This window comes from Phoca vitulina, unplaced genomic scaffold, assembly GCF_004348235.1.
Source record: "Phoca vitulina isolate PV1807 unplaced genomic scaffold, GSC_HSeal_1.0 scaffold84, whole genome shotgun sequence".
Lineage (NCBI taxonomy): Eukaryota > Metazoa > Chordata > Mammalia > Carnivora > Phocidae > Phoca > Phoca vitulina.
Genome location: NW_022589787.1, coordinates 5,434,278 through 5,456,833, shown reverse-complemented (window position 1 = coordinate 5,456,833; position 22,556 = coordinate 5,434,278). Strand labels below are relative to the sequence as shown.

Below are 22,556 nucleotides of genomic sequence, written 5' to 3'. Positions count from 1 at the left end.
GTAGATACGGACCACATCTTCTTTATCCATTCATCTGTTGAAGGGCATCTCGGCTCTTTCCACAGTTTGGCTATTGCGGACATTGCCGCTATGAACATTGGAGTGCATATGGCCCTTCTTTTCACTACATCTGTGTCTTTGGGGTAAATACCCAGGAGTGCAATTGCTGGGTCATAGGGTAGCTCTATTTTTAAATTTTTGAGGCACCTCCACACTGTTTTCCAAAGTGGCTGTACCAACTTGCATTCCCACCAACAGTGGAAGAGGGTTCCCCTTTCTCCACAACCTCTCCAACATTTGTTGTTTCTTGCATTGTCCATTTTTGCCATTCTAACTGGTGTAAGGTGGTATCTCAGTGTGGTTTTGATATGAATTTCCCTGATGGCTAATGATGATGAACATTTTTTCATGTGTCTGTTAGCCATTTGTGTGTCTTCTTCAGAGAAGTGTCTTTTCATATCTTCTGCCCATTTTTTGACTTGATTATTTGTTTTTTGGGTGTTGAGTGTGAGAAGTTCTTTATAGATCTTGGATACCAGCCCTTTATCTGTAGTGTCATTTGCAAATATCTTCTCCCATTCTGTGGGTTGCCTCTTTGTTTTGTTGACTGTTTCCTTTGCTGTGCAGAAGCTTTTTATCTTGATGAAGTCCCAAAAGTTCATTTTTGCTTTTGTTTCACTAGCTTTTGGAGGTGTATCTTGAAAGAAGTTGCTGTGGGTGATGTCAAAGAGGTTACTACCTATGTTCTCTAAGATTTTGATGGATTCCTCACATTGAGGTCTTTCATCCACTTTGAGTTTATCTTTGTGAATGGTGTTAGAGAATGGTCGAGTTTCATTCTTCTGCATGTGGCTGTCCAATTTTCCCAACACCATTTATTGAAGAGACTGTCTTTTTTCCATTGCATGTTTTTTCCTGCTTTGTCGAAGATTATTTAACCATAGAGTTGAGGGTCCATATCTGGGTTCTCTATTCTGTTCCGTTGGTCTATATGTCCGTTTTTGTGCCAATACCATGCTGTCTTGGTGATCACAGCTTTGTAATATAGCTTGAAATCGGGCAACGTGATGCCCCCAGCTTTGTTTTTCTTTTTCAACATTTCCTTGGCTATTCGGAGTCTTTTCTGATTCCATATAAATTTTAGGATTGTTTGTTCCAGCACTTTGAGGGAAAAATGTCATTGGAATTTTGATCGGGATGGCATTGAAGGTATAGATTGCTCTGGGTAGCATAGACATTTTAACAATGTTTATTCTTCCGATCCATGAACATCGAATATTTTTCCATCTTTTTGTGTCTTCTTCAATTTCTTTCATGAGTGTTCCGTAGTTCCTAGAGTATAGATCCTTTACCTCTTTGGTTAGGTTTATTCCAAGGTATCTTATGGTTTTTGGTGCTATTGTGAATGGAATCGTTTCTCTAATTTCTCTTTCTACAGTTGCATTGTTAGTGTATAAGAAAGCAACTGATTTCTGTGCATTGATTTTGTATCCTGCCACATCACTGAATTGCTGTATGAGTTCTAGTGATTTGGGGGTGGAGTCTTTTGGGTTTTCCACATAAAGTATCATGTCATCTGCGAAAAGAGAGAGTTTGACTTCTTCTTTGCCAATTTGAATACCTTTTATTTCTTTTTGTTGTCTGATTGCTGTTGCTAGGACTTCTAGTACTATGTTGAACAACAGTGGTGATAGTGGACACCCTTGATGTGTTCCTGATCTTAAGGGAAAGGCTCTCAGCTTTTCCCCATTGAGGATGATATTTGCTGTGGGTTTTTCATAGATGGATTTTATGAACTTGAGGAATGTTCCCTCTATCCCTATACTCTGGAGAGTTTTAATCGGGAAAGGATGTTGTATTTTGTCAAATGCTTTTTCTGCAGCAATTGAGAGGACCATATGGTTCTCCTTCCTCTTATTAATGTGTTCTCTCACACTGATTGATTTGCGAATGTTGAACCACCCTTGCATCCTGGGGATAAATCCCACTTGGTCGTGGTGGATGATCCTTTTAATGTATTGTTGGATCCTCTTAGCTAGGATTTTGTTGAGGATTTTGGAATCCATATTCATCAGGGATATCGGTCTGAAATTCTCCTTTTTGATGGGGTCTTTGCCTGGTTTGGAGATTAAGGTAATGCTGGCCTCATAGAATGAGTTTGGAAGTTTTCCTTCTTTTTCTATTTTTTGAAACAGCTTCAGTAGAATAGGTATTATTTCTTCTTTGAATGTTTGGTAGAATTCCCCAGGGAATCCATCAGGCCCTGGACTCTTATTTTTTGGGAGGTTTTTGATCACTGCTTCAATCTCGTTACTGGTTATTGGCCTATTCAGGTTGTCAGTTTCTTCCTGTTTCAGTCTTGGCAGCTTACAGATTTCCAGGAAGGCCTCCATTTCATCCAGATGCTCAGTTTATTGGCATATAGTTGTTGATAATAATTTCTAATAATTGTTTCTCTTTCCTTGGTGTTAGTCATGATCTCTCCCCTTTGATTCATAATTTTATTAAATGGGTCCTTTCTCTTTTCTTTTGGATAACTCTGGCTAGTGGTTTATCGATCTTATTAATTCTTTCAAAGAACCTTGGTTCTAAGATTTCCAAGTTTTACTATTACATGCCGGGGTGCTGGCTTGTTTCCCTTGATCTTGGGTCCTCTCTGCCTCTAGGACGCGAATGTTTGTTTCATTCCCCAGATTAGGGAAGTTCTCAGCTACAATTTGCTCAAATACATCTTCTATTCCTCTCTCTCTCTCCACTCCCTCCGGGATTCCAATTATTCTGACATTGGAACGCTTCATGGGTCACTTATTTCTCTGATTCTATTTTCGTGGATTCTGAGTTGTTTTTCCCTCGCCTCCTTTTTTCCCTTTCTATCTAATATATTGTCTTCCAGGTCGCTTATTTGTTCTTCTGCCTCAGTTACCCTAGCTGTTAGATTATCTAGATTGGATTGGATCTCATTGATAGCATTTTTAAGTTCTGCCAATTCAGCTTTCATTTCTGCCCTTAGAGACTCTATGTTGCCATTAATTGATTTCTTCATTCTAGCCATTGTCTTCACAATTGCTAGCCTGAATTCCATCTCCAACATCTTGGTTATATCTGCATCCATTTGTAAATCTGCAGCATAAGTAATAATCTCTGAGTCTTTTCTATTTTGGGGTTCCTCCTCCTAGTCATTCTGTTGATGGGTGTTTGAGGGAATGTATAGAGTCCAAATTCTTGTCCAGAACCCAAGCAAGATGCACCTGTTTTCTTGGGATGTTAGGGTTGCTGGCCTCTTGTTTTCCCAGCCTGTCTTCTGGGGGAGGGGCCTGCTGTGCTGTTACTCAGCCAACCCTGTTTGGGCAGAGTTGCCCTGCCCCCCAGTGGCAGAGGATGGGCTCAGCAGGAATCAGTTTTGGGGGCTTTTGTTCTCTGGCGGCTTTCCCTGGAAGCTTTCCATGTCTCTTCTGCGAGTCAGAGCAGAAGAGACCATTTCCAACCCTCTGCCTCAGAGCAGAGAGATCGAAGTCTGTTCTTCAGTGAGCTCTGCAGGCCACACTGTCTCCGTTTCTGTCCGTGCTGCTATAAACTGCAGCGTCCTGGGTTGTGCGCCCCTTCGCAACGCCCCCAGTTCCGCCTCCAGGTGGGCACGTCACTGCCCTTTGTGCTTCTAAAACTGCCAGCCGCTCCCAGTTCACCCGCGTGACCCCGCTGCTCTGGGTTTCTGCCCCGGGGGCTGCCCTAAAGTCCTTTTCCCGCTGCTACTGGTCTGCAAGTCTGTGCCCCGTCCCGAGCAATCGAGAGACTGTCACTCACCGGCGGTGTAGGAGCCCCACGGCCAGGCACCCTTCCGCTGCTGTTTGTCCTCCGATACTGCCTGTGGAACCACGCCTCCCTACTTCGTACCTCGAAACCAACCGCCTACAATCTTCTGTTTGTAGAGATCCAGATCTTCTTACATCTCAGGCTGGTTTCGTGGGTGCTCAGAGTGGTCTGGTAGATATCCAGCTCAATTCTGGGGACCAGTTGAAATAGGGTCCCCTACTCCTCTGCCATCTTCCCTAGTCCCCCAAGTTAATTATTACAGAGTAGGAAATGGGTATTTGGTAAACAGTTGTCTTTTGAGAGAATCAACTAACTATCAGTGTTTCACACTATTATATTGCAAAATTTAATCCTTTGTATCTGAGACTCTGTCCTGAAAGAAATACAGAAAAAGCTTGTTGTACAAAAATACCCATCAGAAAGTTCGCTGTCAGAGGGAAGAACATGAAATTACTTAGTAATGGATGACTGGTTCTTTAAATAACGGCATATCCATGTCATGTATGAATTTTATAAAGTTCATACAAATTATGTTTATCCAGAGTTTTAAATAACGTAAAATGTTCTTAAAGCTTAAATAGAAGGATATATATATATATATATATATATATATATATATATATATATAGTCCTGCGAACTATTTTTTTTTGATGCATAGAAAAAAAGATGGGAAAGAAATACCCCAAATATTAACAGTAGAAATTCACTATGAATAGCAGGATTTGGACTAACTAGTTTGTTACACTTTGACTTTTCCCATCTTTCTACAATGTTATAGAAAAGTAATTTATTTCTTTCTATTAAAGGCAACCATATACTATTTTTGTTATTTTATGTCTTTAAAAGTTGTTAATGTTCCTGTTTTTTAGTAATTATTTTAAAAGTCTTTAAAAGTTGTTAATGTTCCTGTTTTTTAGTAAATGTACAATGTAAACCTATTTCAAAATTAGTAGTGTACAAAAACTGGTACCGATCCAGAATTCTGTCTCATGAGTTTAAGATATTTCTGTCGCTTGTTTTCTCTTCATTTAGGTTGGTTGAGTACTTGCAGGCCATGAGAAATTTTTTCTTAATGGAAGGTGGAGATACCATGTACGACTTCTATACATCAATTTTTGATAAAATAAGAGAAAAGGAAACCTGGCAGAATGTGTCTTTTCTTAATGTCCAGCTTCAAGAAGCAGTAGGACAACGTTATCCTGAAGATAGTTCACGGTAAAATATAAGAGGCACCTTTTTATTTTAAAATAATTTAAAATAATCCATGCGCAACAACTCTTCTGTGAATTTTCACATATATTATTTAATCCTCACAGTAACCCCGTGAGTTATAATAATATTATTTTTCATATTAGAACACTGAGGCAGAAGATAACTGACTTGCCCACTAAGCAAGAGGAGATGATGAGATGGGGCCATATAGGCTGTCGGGGTTTCATGGCCTCCTTCACAGGACTGGAGTCAGTGCTAGCCACTGGGTGTGGCACCTCTCTGCTCCACTGGCCTTGCCCTCCAGCCAGCTATGCTGGCCTCCTTACATAGGAGTCTTAGGCGATGTTCTGAGACAGAGCAAAACCCTCAGGGCTTGCTGAGGGCTGAGCTCCAGGCTTCACAGACCTTCACTTCCACTACATGCTGTTGGTCAAACCGAGTCACAGGTCAGCCCAGGTTCAGGGGTGGGAAATAGATTCCACCACTTAATGGACAGCGTTGCATCTTTTCAAACTGTTATATCATCCCTGGTGGTCTACTGGTTAGGATTTGGCTCTCTCAAGCTGTTATGTCAGCTTATCCCCAACTGTGGAGCTAATCAACCTTGTCTCCCTGTCAGTCTGCCTGCTGAACATTCAACTCACCCAGGTCTGTGGGTTGGTACTACCAAATCTTTGTGAAGCAGAGACTCATCTTCTACGCTGCTTGGCAATCCTTTTATCCTGTTCTGTGTCCCTGCTTGGCTCTCTTACTTGGCTCCTTTTCTCAGCTCCCTCAGTGGTCCTTCAAAAATGGTAGTCATAATGAGGGATAAAAGATGGCAGAGGAGTAGGGGACCCAATTTCAACCAGTCCCCTGAATTGAGCTGGATATCTACCAGACCATTCTGAACACCCATGAAATCAGCCTGAGATGTAAGAAGATATATCTGGATCTCTACAAACAGAATATCTCTGGCAGTTGGTCTCAAGGTATGAAGTGGGGAGCCGTGATTCTGCGGGCAGATACCAGAAGATAAATGGAAAGGGGGAGGGAGCTGCCATAGCACTGGAGCCAGGAAGGTGTAATAACACAGGAGCGCAAAAGCCTCCCACGCTGGGGAGACCGGTAGCAGTGGGGAAGGGACTTTAGGGCAGACCCACAGACTGAAACCTGGAGCTTCCAGGGAGCGTGTGCGAACCGGGGGAGGCTGGCGGTTTTAGCAGCACAAAGGGCAGAGATGTGCCTGGACCTGGAAGCGAGGACCAGGAGTGCTCCAGTGGGGCACACAACCCAGAACGATGCGGTTTTTTAGCAGCACAGACAGAAACAGAGAAGGCGTGGGCTGGAGAGATCAGTGAAGGTCAGACTGTGATCTCTCTGTTCCGAGACAGAGGTCTGTAGGTGGTTACTTGTGCTCTGACTCTCGGGGGGAGATGCAGAAAGCCACCAGAGAACAATAGCCCCCAAAACCTGGTTTTCACTGAGCACATTCCTCCTCCCCCATAGGGGGCAGGGCAACTCTGCCTGAACAGGGTTGCCTGAAGAACAGTGCAGCAAGCCCCTCCCCCAGAAGACAGGCTGGAAAAACAAGAGGACAACAACCCTAAGGTCCCTATAAAACAGGTACATCTTCCTTGGGTTGTGGTCAATAATGTGGACTCTGTACATTCCCTCAACTACCCCCCAACAAAATGACTAAGAGGAGGAACCCCCAATGAAGAAAAGGATCAGAGACTAGGCCTCTGACACAGAACTAATGGATATAACCAAGATGTCAGAAATTGACTTTAGAGCAACAATTATCAAGGCAGTAGGCTTTAGAAAAATATTAACAACAATATAGAATCTCTTAAGTGCAGAAATGAGATCTAATCAGACCAAACTTAAAAATGCTATGAATGAAATGCAGTCTAAAGTGGATACTCTTGACAGCCAGGGTAAATGAGGCAGAAGAATGAATTAGTGGGCTAGAGGATAAGATGATAAAAAAGAAGGAAACCCAGGAGGCATGGGAAAAACAAAACCCATGGAACCAAACTGAGAGAGATTAGAGACTCAATGAAAAGTTCCAATATCAGAATTATTCGAATCCTTGAGGCGGTGGAGACAGAGGTCTTAGAAGATATATTTGAGCAAATCATAGATGAGAGTTTCCCTAATCTGGAAGGAAACAAGCATTCGTGTCCAAGAGGCAGAGAGGACCGCTCCCAAGATCAATGAGAACAGACCAACTGCCCAACATATACTTGTACAATTTGCAAATCTTAGATCCAAGGAAACAATCTTGAAAGCGGCTAGGGGAAAGAGATTTCTTACGTACAGAGGGAGGAACATCAGTGTAACAGAGTAACGTCAGACCTGTCCACAGAGACCTGGCAAGCCAGAAAGGGCTGGCAAGACATATTCAGGGTACTAAACGAGAAGAACATGCAGCCAAGGATACTTTCTCCAGCAGGCTGTCATTCAGAATGGCTGGAGAGACAAGGAGCTTCCAAGACCGGCAGAAACTGAAAGAATATGTGACCACAAGCGGGCCCTGCAAGAAATATTAAGGAGGGTTCTATAAAAGAAGAAAGACGCCAAGACCAATACAGACCAGAAATTTACAGGGACAATCGATAGAAAGAAGGTCTTCACAGGCGACATGATGACAATAAAATCGTATCTTTCAATAATCACTCTCAACATGAATGCCCTAAATGCTCCCGTGAAATGGCATAGGGTTGCAGATTGGATAAAAAGACATGACCCATCCATATGCTGTCTACAAGAGACTCATTTTGAACCTAAAGATACATCCAGACTGAAAGTGAGGGGACGGAGAACCATATTTCATGCCAACAGACCTCAAAAGAAAGCTGGGGTAGCAATTCTCGTATCAGACAAGTTAGATTTTAAACTAAAGTCTGTAGTTAGAGACACAGAAGGACACTATATCATTCTTAAAGGGTCTATCCAACAAGAAGATCTAACAATTGTAAATATCTACGCCCCCAACATGGGAGCAGCCAACTATATAAGCCAACTGTTAACCAAAATAAAGAATCATATTGATAGTACTTTAATAGTAGGAGACCTCAACACTCCACTTTCAGCAATAGACCGATCATCTAAGCAGATCAACAAAGAAGAAAGAGCTTTGAATGACACACTGGGCCAGGTGGACTCATAGATATATACAGAACATTCCACCCTAAAACAACAGAATACTCATTCTTCTCGAGTGCACATGGAACTTTCTCCAGAATAGACCACATACTGGGTCACAAATCAGGTCTCAACTGATACCAAAAGACTGAGATTACCCCCTGCATATTCTCAGACCACAAGTGCTTTGAAACTGGAGTTCAATCACAAGAAAAAATTTGGCAGAAATTCAAACACTTGGAAGCTAAAGACCATCCGGCTTAAGAATGATTGAATCAACCAGGAAATTGAAGAACTCAAGCAATTCATGGAAACCAATGAGAACGAAAAGACATCGGTCGAAACTCTATGGCATACTGCAGAGGCGGTCCTAAGGGGGAAATACATAGCCATTCAAGCCTCACTCAAAGAAATAGAAAAATCCCGAATACACAAATTAACTTTACACCTTAAAGAACTGGAGAAAGAACAATAAATAAAGCCTAAGCCAAGCAGGAGAAGAGAAATAATTAAGATCAGAGCAGAGATCAATGAATTAGAAACCAGAAATACAGTAGATCAGATCAACGAAACTAGAAGCTGGTTCTATGAAAGAATTAATGAGTCGATAAATCACTGGCCAGACTTATTCAAAAGGAAAGGAAAAGGACCCAAATTAATAAAATTATGAATGAAGGGGGAGAGATCACGACTAACACCAAGGAAATAGAAACAATTATTATCAACAACTATATGCCAATAAATTAAGCAACCTGGAAGAAATGGATGCCTTCCTGGAAACCTATAAACTGCCAAGCCTGAAACAGGAAGAAATTGACAACCTGAATAGGCCAATAACCGTGACAAAATTGAAGCAGTGATCAAAAACCTCCCCAAAAACAAGAGTCCAGGGCCTGATAGATTCCCAGGGGAATTCTACTAAACATTTAAAGAAGAGGTAACACATATTCTACTGAAGCTGCTTCAAAAAATAGAAACAGAAGGAAAACTTCCAAACTCATTCTATGAGGCCAGCATTACCTTGATCCCCAAACCAGGCAAAGACCTCATCTAAAAGGAGAATTACAGGCCAATATCCCTGATGAATTTGGATGCCAAAATTCTCAACAAGATCGTAGCCAATAGGATCAACAGTACATTAAAAGGATTATCCATCACGACCAGGTGGGATTTATCCCTGGGATGCAAGGGTGGTTCAACATTCTCAAATCAATCAATGTGATAGAACACATTAATAAGAGAAGAGACAAGAACCACCTGGTCCTCTCAATTGATGCAGAAAAAGCATTTGACAAAATACAGCATCCTTTCCTGATTAAAACTCTTCAGAGTATAGGGATAGAGGGAACATTCCTCAAGTTCATAAAATCCATCTATGAAAAGCCCACAGCGAATATCATCCTCAATGGGGAAAAGCTGAGAGCCTTTCCCTTAAGATCAGGAACATGACAAGGATGCCTATGGCCACTGTTGTTCAACATAGTACTAGAAGACCTAGCAACAGCAATCAGACCACAAAAAGAAATAAAAGGTATTCAAATTGGCAAAGAAGAAGTCAAACTCTCTCTCTTCACAGATGACATACTTAATATGGAAAATCCAAAAGACTCCACCCCCAAATACTAGAATTCATATAGCAATTCAGTAATGTGGCAGGATACAAAATCAATGCACAGAAATCAGTTGCTTTCCTCTACACTAACAATGTAACTGCAGAAAGAAATATTAAAGCATCGATTCCATTTACAATAGCACCAAAAACCGTAAGATACCTAGGAATAAACCTAACCAAAGAGGTAAAAGATCTATACTCTAGAAACTACAGAACACTTATGAAAGAAATTAAAGAAGACAGAAAAAGATAGAAAAGCATTCCATGCTCATGGATCGGAAAAATAAACATTGTTAAAATGTGTATTCTGTCGAGACCAATCTATACTTTCAACACCATTACGATCAAAATACCAATGCCATTTTTCAAAGTGCTGGAACAAACAATCCTAAAATTTGTATGGAACCAGAAAAGCCCGAATCACCAAGGAAATGTTGAAAAAAAAATAAAGCTGGGGACATCACATTGCCTGATTTCAAGCTATATTACAAAGCTGTGATCACCACGACAGCATGGTACTGGCACGAAAACAGACACATAGACCAACGGAACAGAATAGAGACTCCAGATATGGCCCATCAACTCTGTGGTCAACTAATCTTCAACAAAGTAGGAAAAAATATGCAATGGAAAAAAGACAGTCTCTTCAATAAGTGGTGCTGGGGAAATTAGCTATATACAGAAGAATGAATCTAGACCATTCTCTTTCACCATACACAAAGATAAACTCAAAATGGATGAAAGACCTCAGTGTGAGACAGGAATCCATCAAAATCCTAGAGGAGAACATAAGTAGTAACCTTTTCGACATCAGCCACAGCAACTTCTTTCAAGACATCTCCAAAGGCAAGGGAAACAAAAACAAAACAACTTTTGGGACTTCAAGGTAAAAAGCTTCTTTACAGCAAAGGAAACAGCCAACAAAAGTAAGAGGCAACATGCAGAATCGAAGAAGATATTTGCAAATGACACTACAGATAAAGGGCTGGTATCCAATATCTATAAAGAACTTCTCAAACTCAACACCCAAAAAACAAATAAAAAAATGGACAGAAGACATGAACAGACACTTCTCCAAAGAAGACATACGAATGGCTAACAGACACATGAAAAAAAATGTTCAACATCATCAGCCATCAGGGAAATTCATATCAAAACCACATTGAGATGCCACATTACACCAGTTAGAATGGCAAAAATGGACAAGGCAAGAAACAATAAATGTTGGAGAGGTTGTAGAGAAAAGGGAACCCAATTACACTGTTAGTGGGAATGCAAGTTGGTACACCCACTTTGGAAAACAGTGTGTAGGTTCCTCAAAAAGTTAAAGATAGAGCTACCCTATGACCCAGCAATTACACTACTTGGTATTTACCTCAAAGACACAGATGTAGTGAAAAGAAGGGCCATATGCACCCCAATGTCCATAGCAGCAATCTCCACAATATCCAAACTGGAAGGAGCCCAGATGCCCTTCTACAGACGAATGGATGAAGAGGTGGTCCATATATACAATGGAATATTACTCAGCCATCAGAAAGGATGAATACCCAACATTTGCATCAACATGGATGGGGCTGGAGGAGATTATGCTAAGTGAAATAAGTCAAACAAAGATAATTATCATATGGTTTCACTTATTTGTGGAACATGAGGAATAGCATGGAGGACAATTAGGAGAAGGAAGAGAAAAATGAAGGGGGGGAAATCGGAGTGGGAGACAAACCATGAGAGACTATGGACTCCGAGAAACAAACTGAGGGTTTTAGCGGGGGAAAGGGGTGGGGGGGATGGGTTATCCCAGTGATGGGTATTAAGGAGGACAGATATTGCAATGAGCACTGGGTCTTATTCGAAAACAGTGAATCATGGAACACTGCATCAACAACTAATGATGTACTGTATGGTGACTGACATAACATAACTAACTAACTAATAAATAAATAAATCTTTAAAAAAAATAGTAGTCATAATAATGAACATGATATGCCAGACAAAGCATTCTTTTCCTCACAGCCATGCCAGGTTACCAAGCTACTACTTAATAGATTATTTTAATTCCTTTGATTTTTATGTCATTCTTTTTTATTACCTTTAATTCCTCCATAAAAACAGAATTTTTATCAATTATGTGATTAGTAAAAGCAGAGTAACAGCTGGGTTCTTTCCATAAGAAGAAATTGGTGCCTAGCAACCCCAGGAGGGAGCCAGGGAAAGTTGTTTTTCACCACCAGCAGAAATTCATGAATTTGTTATATTTAATGTCATGGTCTATTACGATTTTTCTTTTTTTTATTGCTCAGACTCGCATTTTTACCCAGAGGGTACCCCTTCATATGACCCTAGTAATCTCAGAGAGTGTCCTTACTTTCAGGACTACTCAGATGTACAGGCTTGTCCTGTGCACCTCCTGCTTTAGGCTTGTGCACCTTTCCCAGGAGCACTGGTCCCATGTATTTGATGACTTAAAAAGCCCTTTATCTGCGTGCCAAAGTATTCATCAGTATTGGATTGTCAGTACTTCTGAGCTTTCTCAGTGGACAGAGAAATGAAATATGTAGGAAGAATAAATCATAATTTCATATTGATATTTCCAATTTATATTAAAGATTAGTTTTCACTTCTTTGATTTTCCTTTGTATTTCTTCTCGAGTGCTTATTAACACACTGACATGACTAATGGTTTTTTTATTCTATAATAAATAGTTCCAAAGTGACAATAATAGCAACAAGCCCACTGAGAGTTTAAATTACTGTTTGTGATTGTTTTCTCTTCCTATACTATCAAATCATCAGAATACTCTATTTCAAAGTCACTTGGAATAATCTTCAATGTGATTATGCCACCAACTTAATATAGGGTCAAGTTCATTTTTTTTAGTTTTCTACTTTTAGGAACTGCTTTTTTTTTCTTGATTCAATTTTGTTTCTTAATTATATAAACAGCTGTATATTTCTTAAGTTAAAATCAATGGTACAGTGGTACTTCTAGGGAGATCTGTCTTCTGTTCCTGCTCCCTTTCCTTTAGGCAACCATTGCATGTTGTACAAAAGGTAGCATGCATTGCCTACTCTGGCATTTGGTTTATTTTTCTTATGTTACTAATGTGTTTCACACCCACTCCATTTATAAGCTAGAGAGCTTGTCCTTACTCCTTTACCGTTGACTGGCTTTCCACTGTATTCTTTCAATCAGTTGTCCTGTTGGTGGGCATTTGGGTTTCTGTTCTTCTGCCATGCATATCTGCAATGACTAACTAGTCTTGTACCTCTCACTTCATATTTTTGCCAGTGTATTTTTGGAATATAGTCCTATAATGGGATTGCTGGGTAAAAAGGTAAATGTATGTGTAATTCTGCTAGCTGTTCCCAAATTTCTCTTCATATGGCCTGTATTCTTTCTGATTCCCACCAGCAATGTGTAGAGTGGCTTTCTCCACAGCCTCACCAACAGAATATGTTGTCGGACTTTTGGAATTTTGCCAGTCTGATGAGAAACAGTATCTCAGTATAGTTCTCATTTACATTTTTCTAATTATGAGTGAGCTTTATCATCTTTCCATTTGTTTATTTTTGAAATTTTTTATTGTGAACTATCCATATATTTTGCCACCATTTCTGTTAGTATCAGGTTATTGGTCTCTTATTCTCCATTTTTAGAAGCTATTTATATTATATACATTTCCCAATTCGACATTTGTCTTTTCATTCTGCTTATGGTATAATAATTTTTTGTTGTTTTGTCATGTAGATTTTTTTAGTTTTACAATTTATCAATCTTTTCTCTTACTACTTTTAGATTTTGAGTTAAGAAAGTTTTACTTTTTCCCACGTTACAAAGAAATTCACCCATCTTTTATCCTAATACTTGAATAGGTATTTTTACATTTAGATATTGATCTATTTGGAACTTATCCAGCTAAAAAAGAAATAGATCTAGTTTTATCTTTTTCCAAATGACTAATTGGTTTCCATCACTTACTTCTTTAAAAAAACAATCCATCTTTCCTGCATTTATTTGACATGACCCTTTATCATTAAGTTTTCATATGTACTTGAGTATCTTTCTAGATTTTCCATTCTATTTCCCTGTTCTGTTTATTCATGTGCTAGTAACATCCTGTTTTAATAATAGGGCTTTCTTGGCTATTCTTGTTTATTTGTCCAAATGTACTTTATTGTCAACTTGTCTAGCTCCACCAAAACAAAAACTTTGATGGTATTTTTATTGAGATTGCATTCTATTCATAGATTAATTCAGGAGAAATGAGCCACCCCCAGGGACCCCTTCTGCTGTGGCTTCCATATGTTCTAAGCAGCTGTCTGCCTCCTCAGGCTTTCTGAGTCTGGCCCTCGAGTCTCCCTCTCAATTCCAGCATCAGTGCCAGTGCTGCTCTCCTGCCCTGACCAGTATCCCTGCCTTAACAACCCTCCCATATCCCTGCTACTCTTTCTGTAATCTCTCTGTGGGCCTCTTGCTTCCCACCTGCCTTTGGCACAGCTTCTCGCTCTACTGTCTCAGTCAGCACTCCTGCCTCGGACAGTTCCAGTCCCTGTTAATGGCTTCAGTGACCTGCAGATCAGTACCTTTAGCCTAGGTGCCTACATAGCCAGCAGCTTGTGACTACACTCAAATGTCATGTATCCAAAACTGAACTCATTGTCTCATCCCAAACAATCTTGTCTCTTCTAGTTGAGCACCATTGTTCATCCTGGCACCCAAAGGCAGTGTGGCTCATCCTAGATTCCTTCCTCTGTCCTAGCTCCTACACCTCCCTGGTTGTTCCATTCTGCCTCCTAGATAACGTTTCCCCTTACCTCTCAGTGCTCACCCAAGAGCTCCTCTCTGACACCTCCTGACTGTCTCTGTGTCTCAGCTTCACTCCCTCCATTGGACCCCGACAGGGCCACCAGAGTGACTATAGTGATATCAGCAATTCCCTCCACCAGTTGTGTTCAGGCTCCTGATTGGCTCCTCATAACAGATGGGCTGAGCTCCTTCTCATGAGAGGGCAAGTTTTACTATCTGGTTCATTTCCCAGCCCCAATTCTAGTACGTGTACACATACAGACACATCATGTTCTCTCTCCTACCACACTTTCCATTTCAGGAATTTGGAATATTTCTGGTTTGCTGAAGAGCTGTACTCTCCCTGCTTCATAGCTTCCTCCAGTTAGGTGCTCTTCCATTTGCATGGCCTGGCAGTGGTCTGCTCTCCTACAAAGTCCTGCTTGGCCTGGATTAGTGCAGCACCTTGTGTCTGCTCTGGGATTTTCTCTGGGCTATGAGCCCCTAGACGGGGAGAAGTGATTGACTTTCTTTCACCTGCTTGGCCTGATGACTGACAAATAAGGTATTCAGTAAGTGCCTGCTAAGTACTCAGTGGATGCACATAATTTACAAGCTAAAAAAAATTCTGACTAATGCCTGTGACATGGAATGAATTGGCTAACTTATAAGTCACACACTGCTTTCCATCTCTGGTTGTAAGGCTGCCTCCCCACCTCTGTGTTACACTTAAACCTTACGTGGTCTGCATCCTGGTTTCATCACTTGATGCCTCTGTGATTGTGGGAGAATTACATCATTTCCCAGTCCACTGACAGGACTACTCTGAGGGTTAAATGAGTAAGGGCAGTTGAGTGTCCATGTGGTGCCTGGTGCAAGAACATTTCCATGCACATTTGTTGCTTTCTATTGAGAGTCACATTCAAACCAGTGTTAAGAAAGAGTGGGTGAAGCAGTGTGTATACACCTTTGCTTTAGAAGCAGACCCCACTGCTATTGATGGACTTGCACACACACTCTCCAGGGCAAAGAGAGCAGTCTCCCTCCACTGCCCTCAGCAGAGGGTCTATCTTCTGAGCCTGTTGCCTGAATTTTATCAGAATTAAGCAGCCAGCCTATTACCATTATATCTTCTTCCCTGAGTTCTACTTTTTTCCTAACTTACTACATATAAGTGTCTCTTTTCTTTCATAGCTAAACCCATTATTTAAAAACTTTACCCTCTTACTTGTAAAACCAAATTCCTATTCTGGAATATATGCTACAAAACCTTTATCGAAATATTTGCATTCCCTTTATGAAATATGTCTTCTTTAAAATATGATGTAAATGTTAAAATGCTAATGGTTTTTTAAAGAGTATTTTTATTTGAGCATAGTACTTTCACAAACTAAAACTGAAATTTCTTTATATAGTCTGTCTATATCTTATGAAAATGTTGACACAACCAAGAAGAAACTCCCTGTTCATATCTTAGATGGTCTGACCCTGAGCTATAAGGTATGTGCTGATACATTTTTTAAGAACATTGTTTTCTATTAAAATTACAACATGCAAGTAATACGTAGGTTACTTTCTACTCTAATTTTCTATTTTTGTTTTCATAGATCCCATGGCCTGTGGATATTGTTATAAGTTTGGAATGTCAAAAAATTTATAATCAGGTGTTCCTTCTCTTATTGCAAATAAAGTGGGCAAAATATAGTCTGGATGTTTTACTATTTGGTGGTAAGATTTGTTTTCAACAGATAAATTATAATTGAATTTTAGCCCTGAACTAAAGAAGTGGCTGATCTTTGGTCATTTTTATGTATACACAAGTGCCCAAATAACAAGTATTTATAGCAAAAGTTTTACAGTTGTCAAAATTAACTTCCCTGAATGAAATACCAGGGAATTGTACTGCAGTCAGTCTGAAATATAACAGCTTGATGAGGAATTTAGCCAGAATAAATATTCTTAAATTATGCAAAAAAAAAATTTCATGACACAGTATTTGGACTTGGCATTTATGTTTTAATGATGGTGATAAGGGGAACTTCTCACTGCTTTACCTTCCAGAGACACTGAAAGCAGGGTCCCTAATGTGCCTCCTGTAGAGTGCCCTTTGCAAGTTGATAACCACATCAGAAGTCCCACCCCTGTACAGTGGCACGGGTGGGATTTGAGTAGATGTTCTTCCCACCGACTCTGCTCTTTCAATCTTGTACAGAACTAGCTAATACTGCTGGAAAACCACAACTCAGAGAAGGACTTTCATGTGAACAAGACACAACTCAGTTTGGACCGCAGAAGGAACCAATAAGACAGCAGATTCATCGTATGTTCCTCTTGAGAGTAAAGCTCATGCACTTTGTGAACAGCTTACACAACTACATCATGACCAGGGTTTGTGTCTGGATTACTTCTGATATATTTATAAGAGCCCACAAAATACTTGTAGACTATAAATGTGAAAAAATGTGAAAATAGCACATATAAAATATTTGATCATAAATATTGGCAGTGGGGGGAAATGTTTTTTTAAACATGCCAGAGCACGTGTATCCAGAGACTCCTGTCCCTCCTGTCCAGCAGCCTCTTGAGATGGGCGTACCCAGAGCTTCTCTTCTGGAATTGCCTTCAGAACTTGCAGTATAGACTTTTAAACTTTATCAGTGGTGACAGATCTGTCCCTGGAAAATGGCTTCAAATTTTCATAACAGCCAAAAATCTGTCAGGCTAGTATGATGTGTAAGGAGGAAGATGCAGCCGGATTATATATTTTTTCTTAGAAACAAGAAGCAACTCATTATGAAGTAAATGAAACTGCTTTTCTTATACATCTTAAAACCAGATCTAGAGGAAGTCTGGAAGAGGAGTTCAGATATTTGAACAATAGCAGTATTCTTGGAAGACAGTACTCATTTGGGATTTAAAATGGTTGCTTTAAAAAAAACTCATTTGTATACAAGTTCTAAAACTCATTTTATTTGGAAGAAGTGAGCCTTTAAAGCCTGTGTTTTAGGGCGCCTGGGTGGCTCAGTTGGTTAAGCGACTGCCTTCGGCTCAGGTCATGATCCTGGAGTCCCGGGATCGAGTCCCGCATCGGGCTCCCTGCTCGGCAGGGAGTCTGCTTCTCCCTCTGACCCTCCCCCCTCTCATGTGCTGTCTCTCTCATTCTCTCTCTCTCAAATAAATAAATAAAATCTTTAAAAAAAAAAAAAAAAAAAGCCTGTGTTTTAGACATGATGCATATGGCAGAGGTGCTTTCTGCTTACCATGCATTGGCTTTCAGAGGCAGCCTTAAACCCTTAATTATTAAGAGTAAATGGTAGGAAGTTAAGTTTTTGCTTGTTTCTTGTTTTCTAGTTAAAGTATGTCTATGCTCCTTTTAAAGAAAGATCATTATAAAAATATTGGAACTTATAAAAACATATAAGTTCAATTTACCTGATAATTTAAAAAAAAAAAAAAACCAATGCATTTTGTATGTGATTTGATGTACTTGCCCCTCCCCATCAGGAACAGTCTGTTGGTCCAAAGTAAGGCATTCATTTACTGTGCAAATGGATTTCCTAAAGAACTGGCCCCACCATTATTCTAGGATAAGAATGTCAGCCTTTCAAGCAGGTACTTTGTAAATTTTACAGATGTAATTACTGAAGAAAGAATTTGAGAGGAGTAGAAGAGGTTGGTAAAAAGTTTTGTGTCTAGCATTCAAGTCCTCAAAGAAGTCTGCTGATTAAACTTCTCATCTTTCTCTTCAAGATTCTTCACAGTACAGGGCTGGAGTTTCAACATCAAGTCGAGGAAGCCAAGGATTTAGATCAGTTGATTAAGATTCATTACAGATACTTGTCAACCATCCATGATCGATGTTTGCTGAGAGAAAAGGTATGTGAGAGGTCATCTGCAGATTTGGCCACTGAAGCAGGAGTGAAGCTGGCCAAGGGAGGTTGTTTCTCTACTTCTAGATTTTATACTTACTAAGCAAAATATTCTATAGGGAATGACCAAATCAAATAAAGTTACAAATTTGTGCCATATTACTAGAAATTATATCTAAGAGAAATAGATGAGAACTGTATTATGATCGTCTGCACCCTGCACTGCTCTGGGATTCAATTGGAAAATTATGTCTGCAGTTGTGGAATAATAGTGCTTTAGTCAGGAAGTGCATCCAGCTTAGTGAGAATATATGGGATTAAGTCAGTTTGCAGCCATTGGATTACTTCCTCCCTTTTGTTGGTGAATTCAAATAACCATCCTAGGAAATGGTGACTTGCTCTGTTGGTCAGACTTTGCTGCTAATACTCCCTATATCACAGTGCATTAGATGGGTGGCCTGATTCCAAGTGCACTTATTCACAGCCTAGCACCTTTCCATATTATATTGAAGGCTGTCATTGCATTGATGAACTTTTTTGTGACTCAGGTAGATTAAATAAAAGTGTTGGTGTCAGTGTCCAAACAGTTACAGAGCCTGTATTCTGTCTGTGGCTTTAATCTCCAGGTCAGTTTTGTGAAAGAAGCCATCATGAAGGTATTGAATTTGGCTCTCATGTTTGCAGATGGTTGGCAAGCAGGTCTGGGGGCATGGCAGTAAGTATGTAGCTTGTGGAACCTCTGCATTGTGACCATTTCAGCTTCCCTTTTAAAACTGGCTTTATGAATGACTGCTTTTCTGTGAGGGCTCACTGAAGAGTGGGGGGCACAAACTTTCAGCTCTGGGCTAGAGAGTGGGGCGCCGCCATTTTCATCCTCCCCCCCCCCCCCCCCCCATTGGTACTGAAAGCCATCAGGGAGCAAAACAGCACCACAAAGTGGAATCCGGAGCCACTAACACTGAGCTTAGCCCCCTGACAAGGAAGGTGCAATTTCACCACCACAAGGGCACCAGAGAATCAGCGCAACAGGCCCCTCCCCCAGAAGACCAGCAGGAACAACCAACGAGCACCAAATTTACCTATCATACAGAACTGCAAAACTTTGGCTCTTGGGGAAAACAGTATATAGCATTTGCGGTTGTTTTATTATTATTTAGTCTTTCAGTTTTATTTTTTCTCTATTTTCTTATTTTTTCAATTTTTTTTAAATTTATATATATATATTATATATATATTTGCTTTCTATTCATTGTATATTTTATATACTTTATTTTATATATATATATATATATATATATATATATATATATATATATGTTTTCCTTTCTTTCCTATTTTGAAATCTAGTTTCTTTTAACAAGCAGAGCAAAATAAACCCAGAATCTAGTATTTTGTTTTGTTCAGTTCATTGTGGTTTGATTTTTTATTTTGTCTTGATTTTGTTTTCTTCTGGTTTGTTATTTTTTTCTGTTGTTCCTGTTGGTATTGTTGTCTTTTCTCTTTTTTCTATTCTTTTCTGGACATAATGACCGGATGGAGAAATTCACCATGAAAGAAAGAACAGGGGGTAGCACTCAATGCCAGGGATTTAAATATGGATACAACTAAGATGTCTGAACTAGAATTTAAAGTGATTATACAGATACTGCCTGGGCTTGAAAAAACCATAGAAGACACTACAAAATCCCTTACTGGAGAAATAAAAACTAAAATCTAATCAGGACAAAATAAAAAATGATATTACTGAGTTGCAGTCAAAAATGGAGGCTCTAACGAGGATGAATGAGGCAGGGGAGAGAGTCAATGATACAGGAGACAAAATGATGGAAAATAAAGAAGCTGAAAAGAAGAAAGACAACTCCTGGATCACAAAGGAAGACTGCAAGAAATTAGCGATTCCATAAAGCAAAATAATATCTGGATAATAGGGGTCCCAGAAAATGAAGAGAGAGAGGGGCAGAAGATTTATTTGAACAAACTATAGCTGAGAACTTCCCTAATCTGGGGAAGGAAACAAACATTCAAATCCAGAAAACACAGAGAGCCCCACCCTCAAAATCAATAAAAATAGGTCAACCCCTCGACATATAATAGTGAAGCCTGCAAATTTCAGAAATAAAGAGAGACTCCTGAAAGCCACTGGGGACAAGAGGTCCTGAACCTCCAAGGGTAGAACCATAAGGCTGTCAGCAAACCTGGCCACAGAGACCTGGCAGTCCAGAAAGGACTGGCATGATATATTGAAGGTGCTAAATGGGAAAAATATGCTGCCAAGAATACTTTATCCAGCAAGGCTGTCATTCAGAATAGAAGGAGAGATAAAGAGTTTCCAGGAAAACAAAAACCAAAGGAATTTTTGAACACTAAACCAGCCCTGCAAGAAATATTAAAGGGAATCCTTTGAGCAAAGAGAGAGCCCAAAAGTAATGAAGACCAAAAAGTAACAGAGGCAATCTACAGGAACAGTGACTTTACAAGTAATACAATGACACTAAATTCATATCTTTCAATAATTACTCTGAATGTAAATGGGCTAAATGCTCCAATCAAAAGACATAGGATATCAGAATGTATTAAGAAAAAAAAAAAAAAGACCCATCAATATGCTGCTTAAAAGACACTCATTTTAGATCCAGCAACACCTACAGATTGAAAGTGAGGGGGTGGAGAACCATTTATCATGCTAATGGGCATCAAAAAAAGCCAGAGTAGTCATCCCTAGACAAACTAGATTTTAAATCCAAGACTGTAATAAGAGATCAAGAAGGACACTATATCATAATTAAAGGGTCTATCCAACAGGAATATGGAACAGTTGTAAATATTTATGCCCCTAACATGGGAGCAGCCAAACATATAAACCAATTAATAACAAAATTAAAGAAACACATTGATAATAATATAATAGTAGGGGACTTTAACACCCCACTCACAGCAATGGGCAGATCATCTAAGCAGAAGATCAACAAGGAAACAAGGGCTTTGAAAGACATAATGGACCAATGGACTTCACAGATATATTCAGAGCATTTCATCCTAAAGCAACAGAATACACATTCATCTCAAGTACACATGGAACATTCTCCAGAATAGATCACATACTGGGTCACAAATCAGGTCTCAGCTGGTACCAAAAAATAGATTATGCCATGCCTATTTCAGACCACAATGCTTTAAAACTTGAATTCAATCACAAAAGAAAATTTGGAAGGAACACAAACACTTGGAGGTTAAAAGAATCCTACTAAGGAATGAATGGGTCAACCAGGAAATTAAAGAATTTAAAAAACACGTGGAAGGAAATGAAAATGAAAATATGACAGTTCAAAACCCTTGGGATACAGCAAAGCTGATTATAAGAGGGAAGTATATAGCAAGAAGTATATAGCAATACAAGCCTTCCTCAGGAAGCAAGGAAAGTCTCAAATACAGAACCTAACCTTAAACCTACAAGAGCTGGGAAAAGAACAGCAAATAAAGCCTAAATCCAGCAGGAGATGAGAAATAATAAAGATTAGAGCAGAAATCAATGACATAGAAATAAAAAAAATAGAACAGATAATGAAACTAGTAGCTGGTGCTTTGAAAGAATTAATAAGATCAATAAACCCCTAGTCAGATTATCAAAAAGAAAAGAGAAAGGACCCAAATCAATAAAATCATGAATGAAAGAGGAGAAATCAGAACCAACACCGAAAAAATAGAAACAATTATAAGAGAATATTATGAACAACTATATGGCAACAAATTGGGCCATCTGGAAGAAATGGGTGCATTCCCAGAAACTTGTAAACTACCAAAACTAAAACAGGAAAAATAGAAAACCTGAACAGACCCATAAACAGCAAAGAAATTGAAGCAGTAATCAAAAATCTCCCAACAAACAAGAGTCTGGGGCCAGATGGCCTCCCAGCAGAATTCTACCAAACATTTAAAGAATTAATACCTATTCTTCTGAAGCTGTTTGAAAAAAATAGAAATAGAAGGAAAACCTCCAGACTCACTCTATGAGGCCAGCATTACCTTGATCCCAAAACCAAAGACCCCACCAAAAACGAGAATTACAGAACAAATCTCTGATGAGGATGGATGCAAATATTCTCACCAAGATACTAGCTAATAGGATCCAACAAT

General features: G+C 39.5%; 1 protein-coding gene across 2 annotated transcripts in view; it reads left to right on the top strand.

Moving 5' to 3' along the window:
• TUBGCP5 (tubulin gamma complex associated protein 5) overlaps positions 1 to 19,531 on the top strand; it is a 77,570-nt gene extending 58,039 nt beyond the window's left edge. For both annotated transcript variants that reach the window (XM_032395396.1, XM_032395397.1), the window contains exons 13-18: positions 4,844 to 5,026; positions 15,969 to 16,053; positions 16,161 to 16,281; positions 16,766 to 16,941; positions 18,304 to 18,429; positions 19,049 to 19,531. In XM_032395396.1, the coding sequence (XP_032251287.1) occupies positions 4,844 to 5,026; positions 15,969 to 16,053; positions 16,161 to 16,281; positions 16,766 to 16,941; positions 18,304 to 18,429; positions 19,049 to 19,141 (784 nt within the window). In that variant the 3' untranslated portion in view covers positions 19,142 to 19,531. The remainder of the gene's footprint in view (positions 1 to 4,843; positions 5,027 to 15,968; positions 16,054 to 16,160; positions 16,282 to 16,765; positions 16,942 to 18,303; positions 18,430 to 19,048) is intronic.
• Positions 19,532 to 22,556: the final 3,025 nt, after the last annotated feature.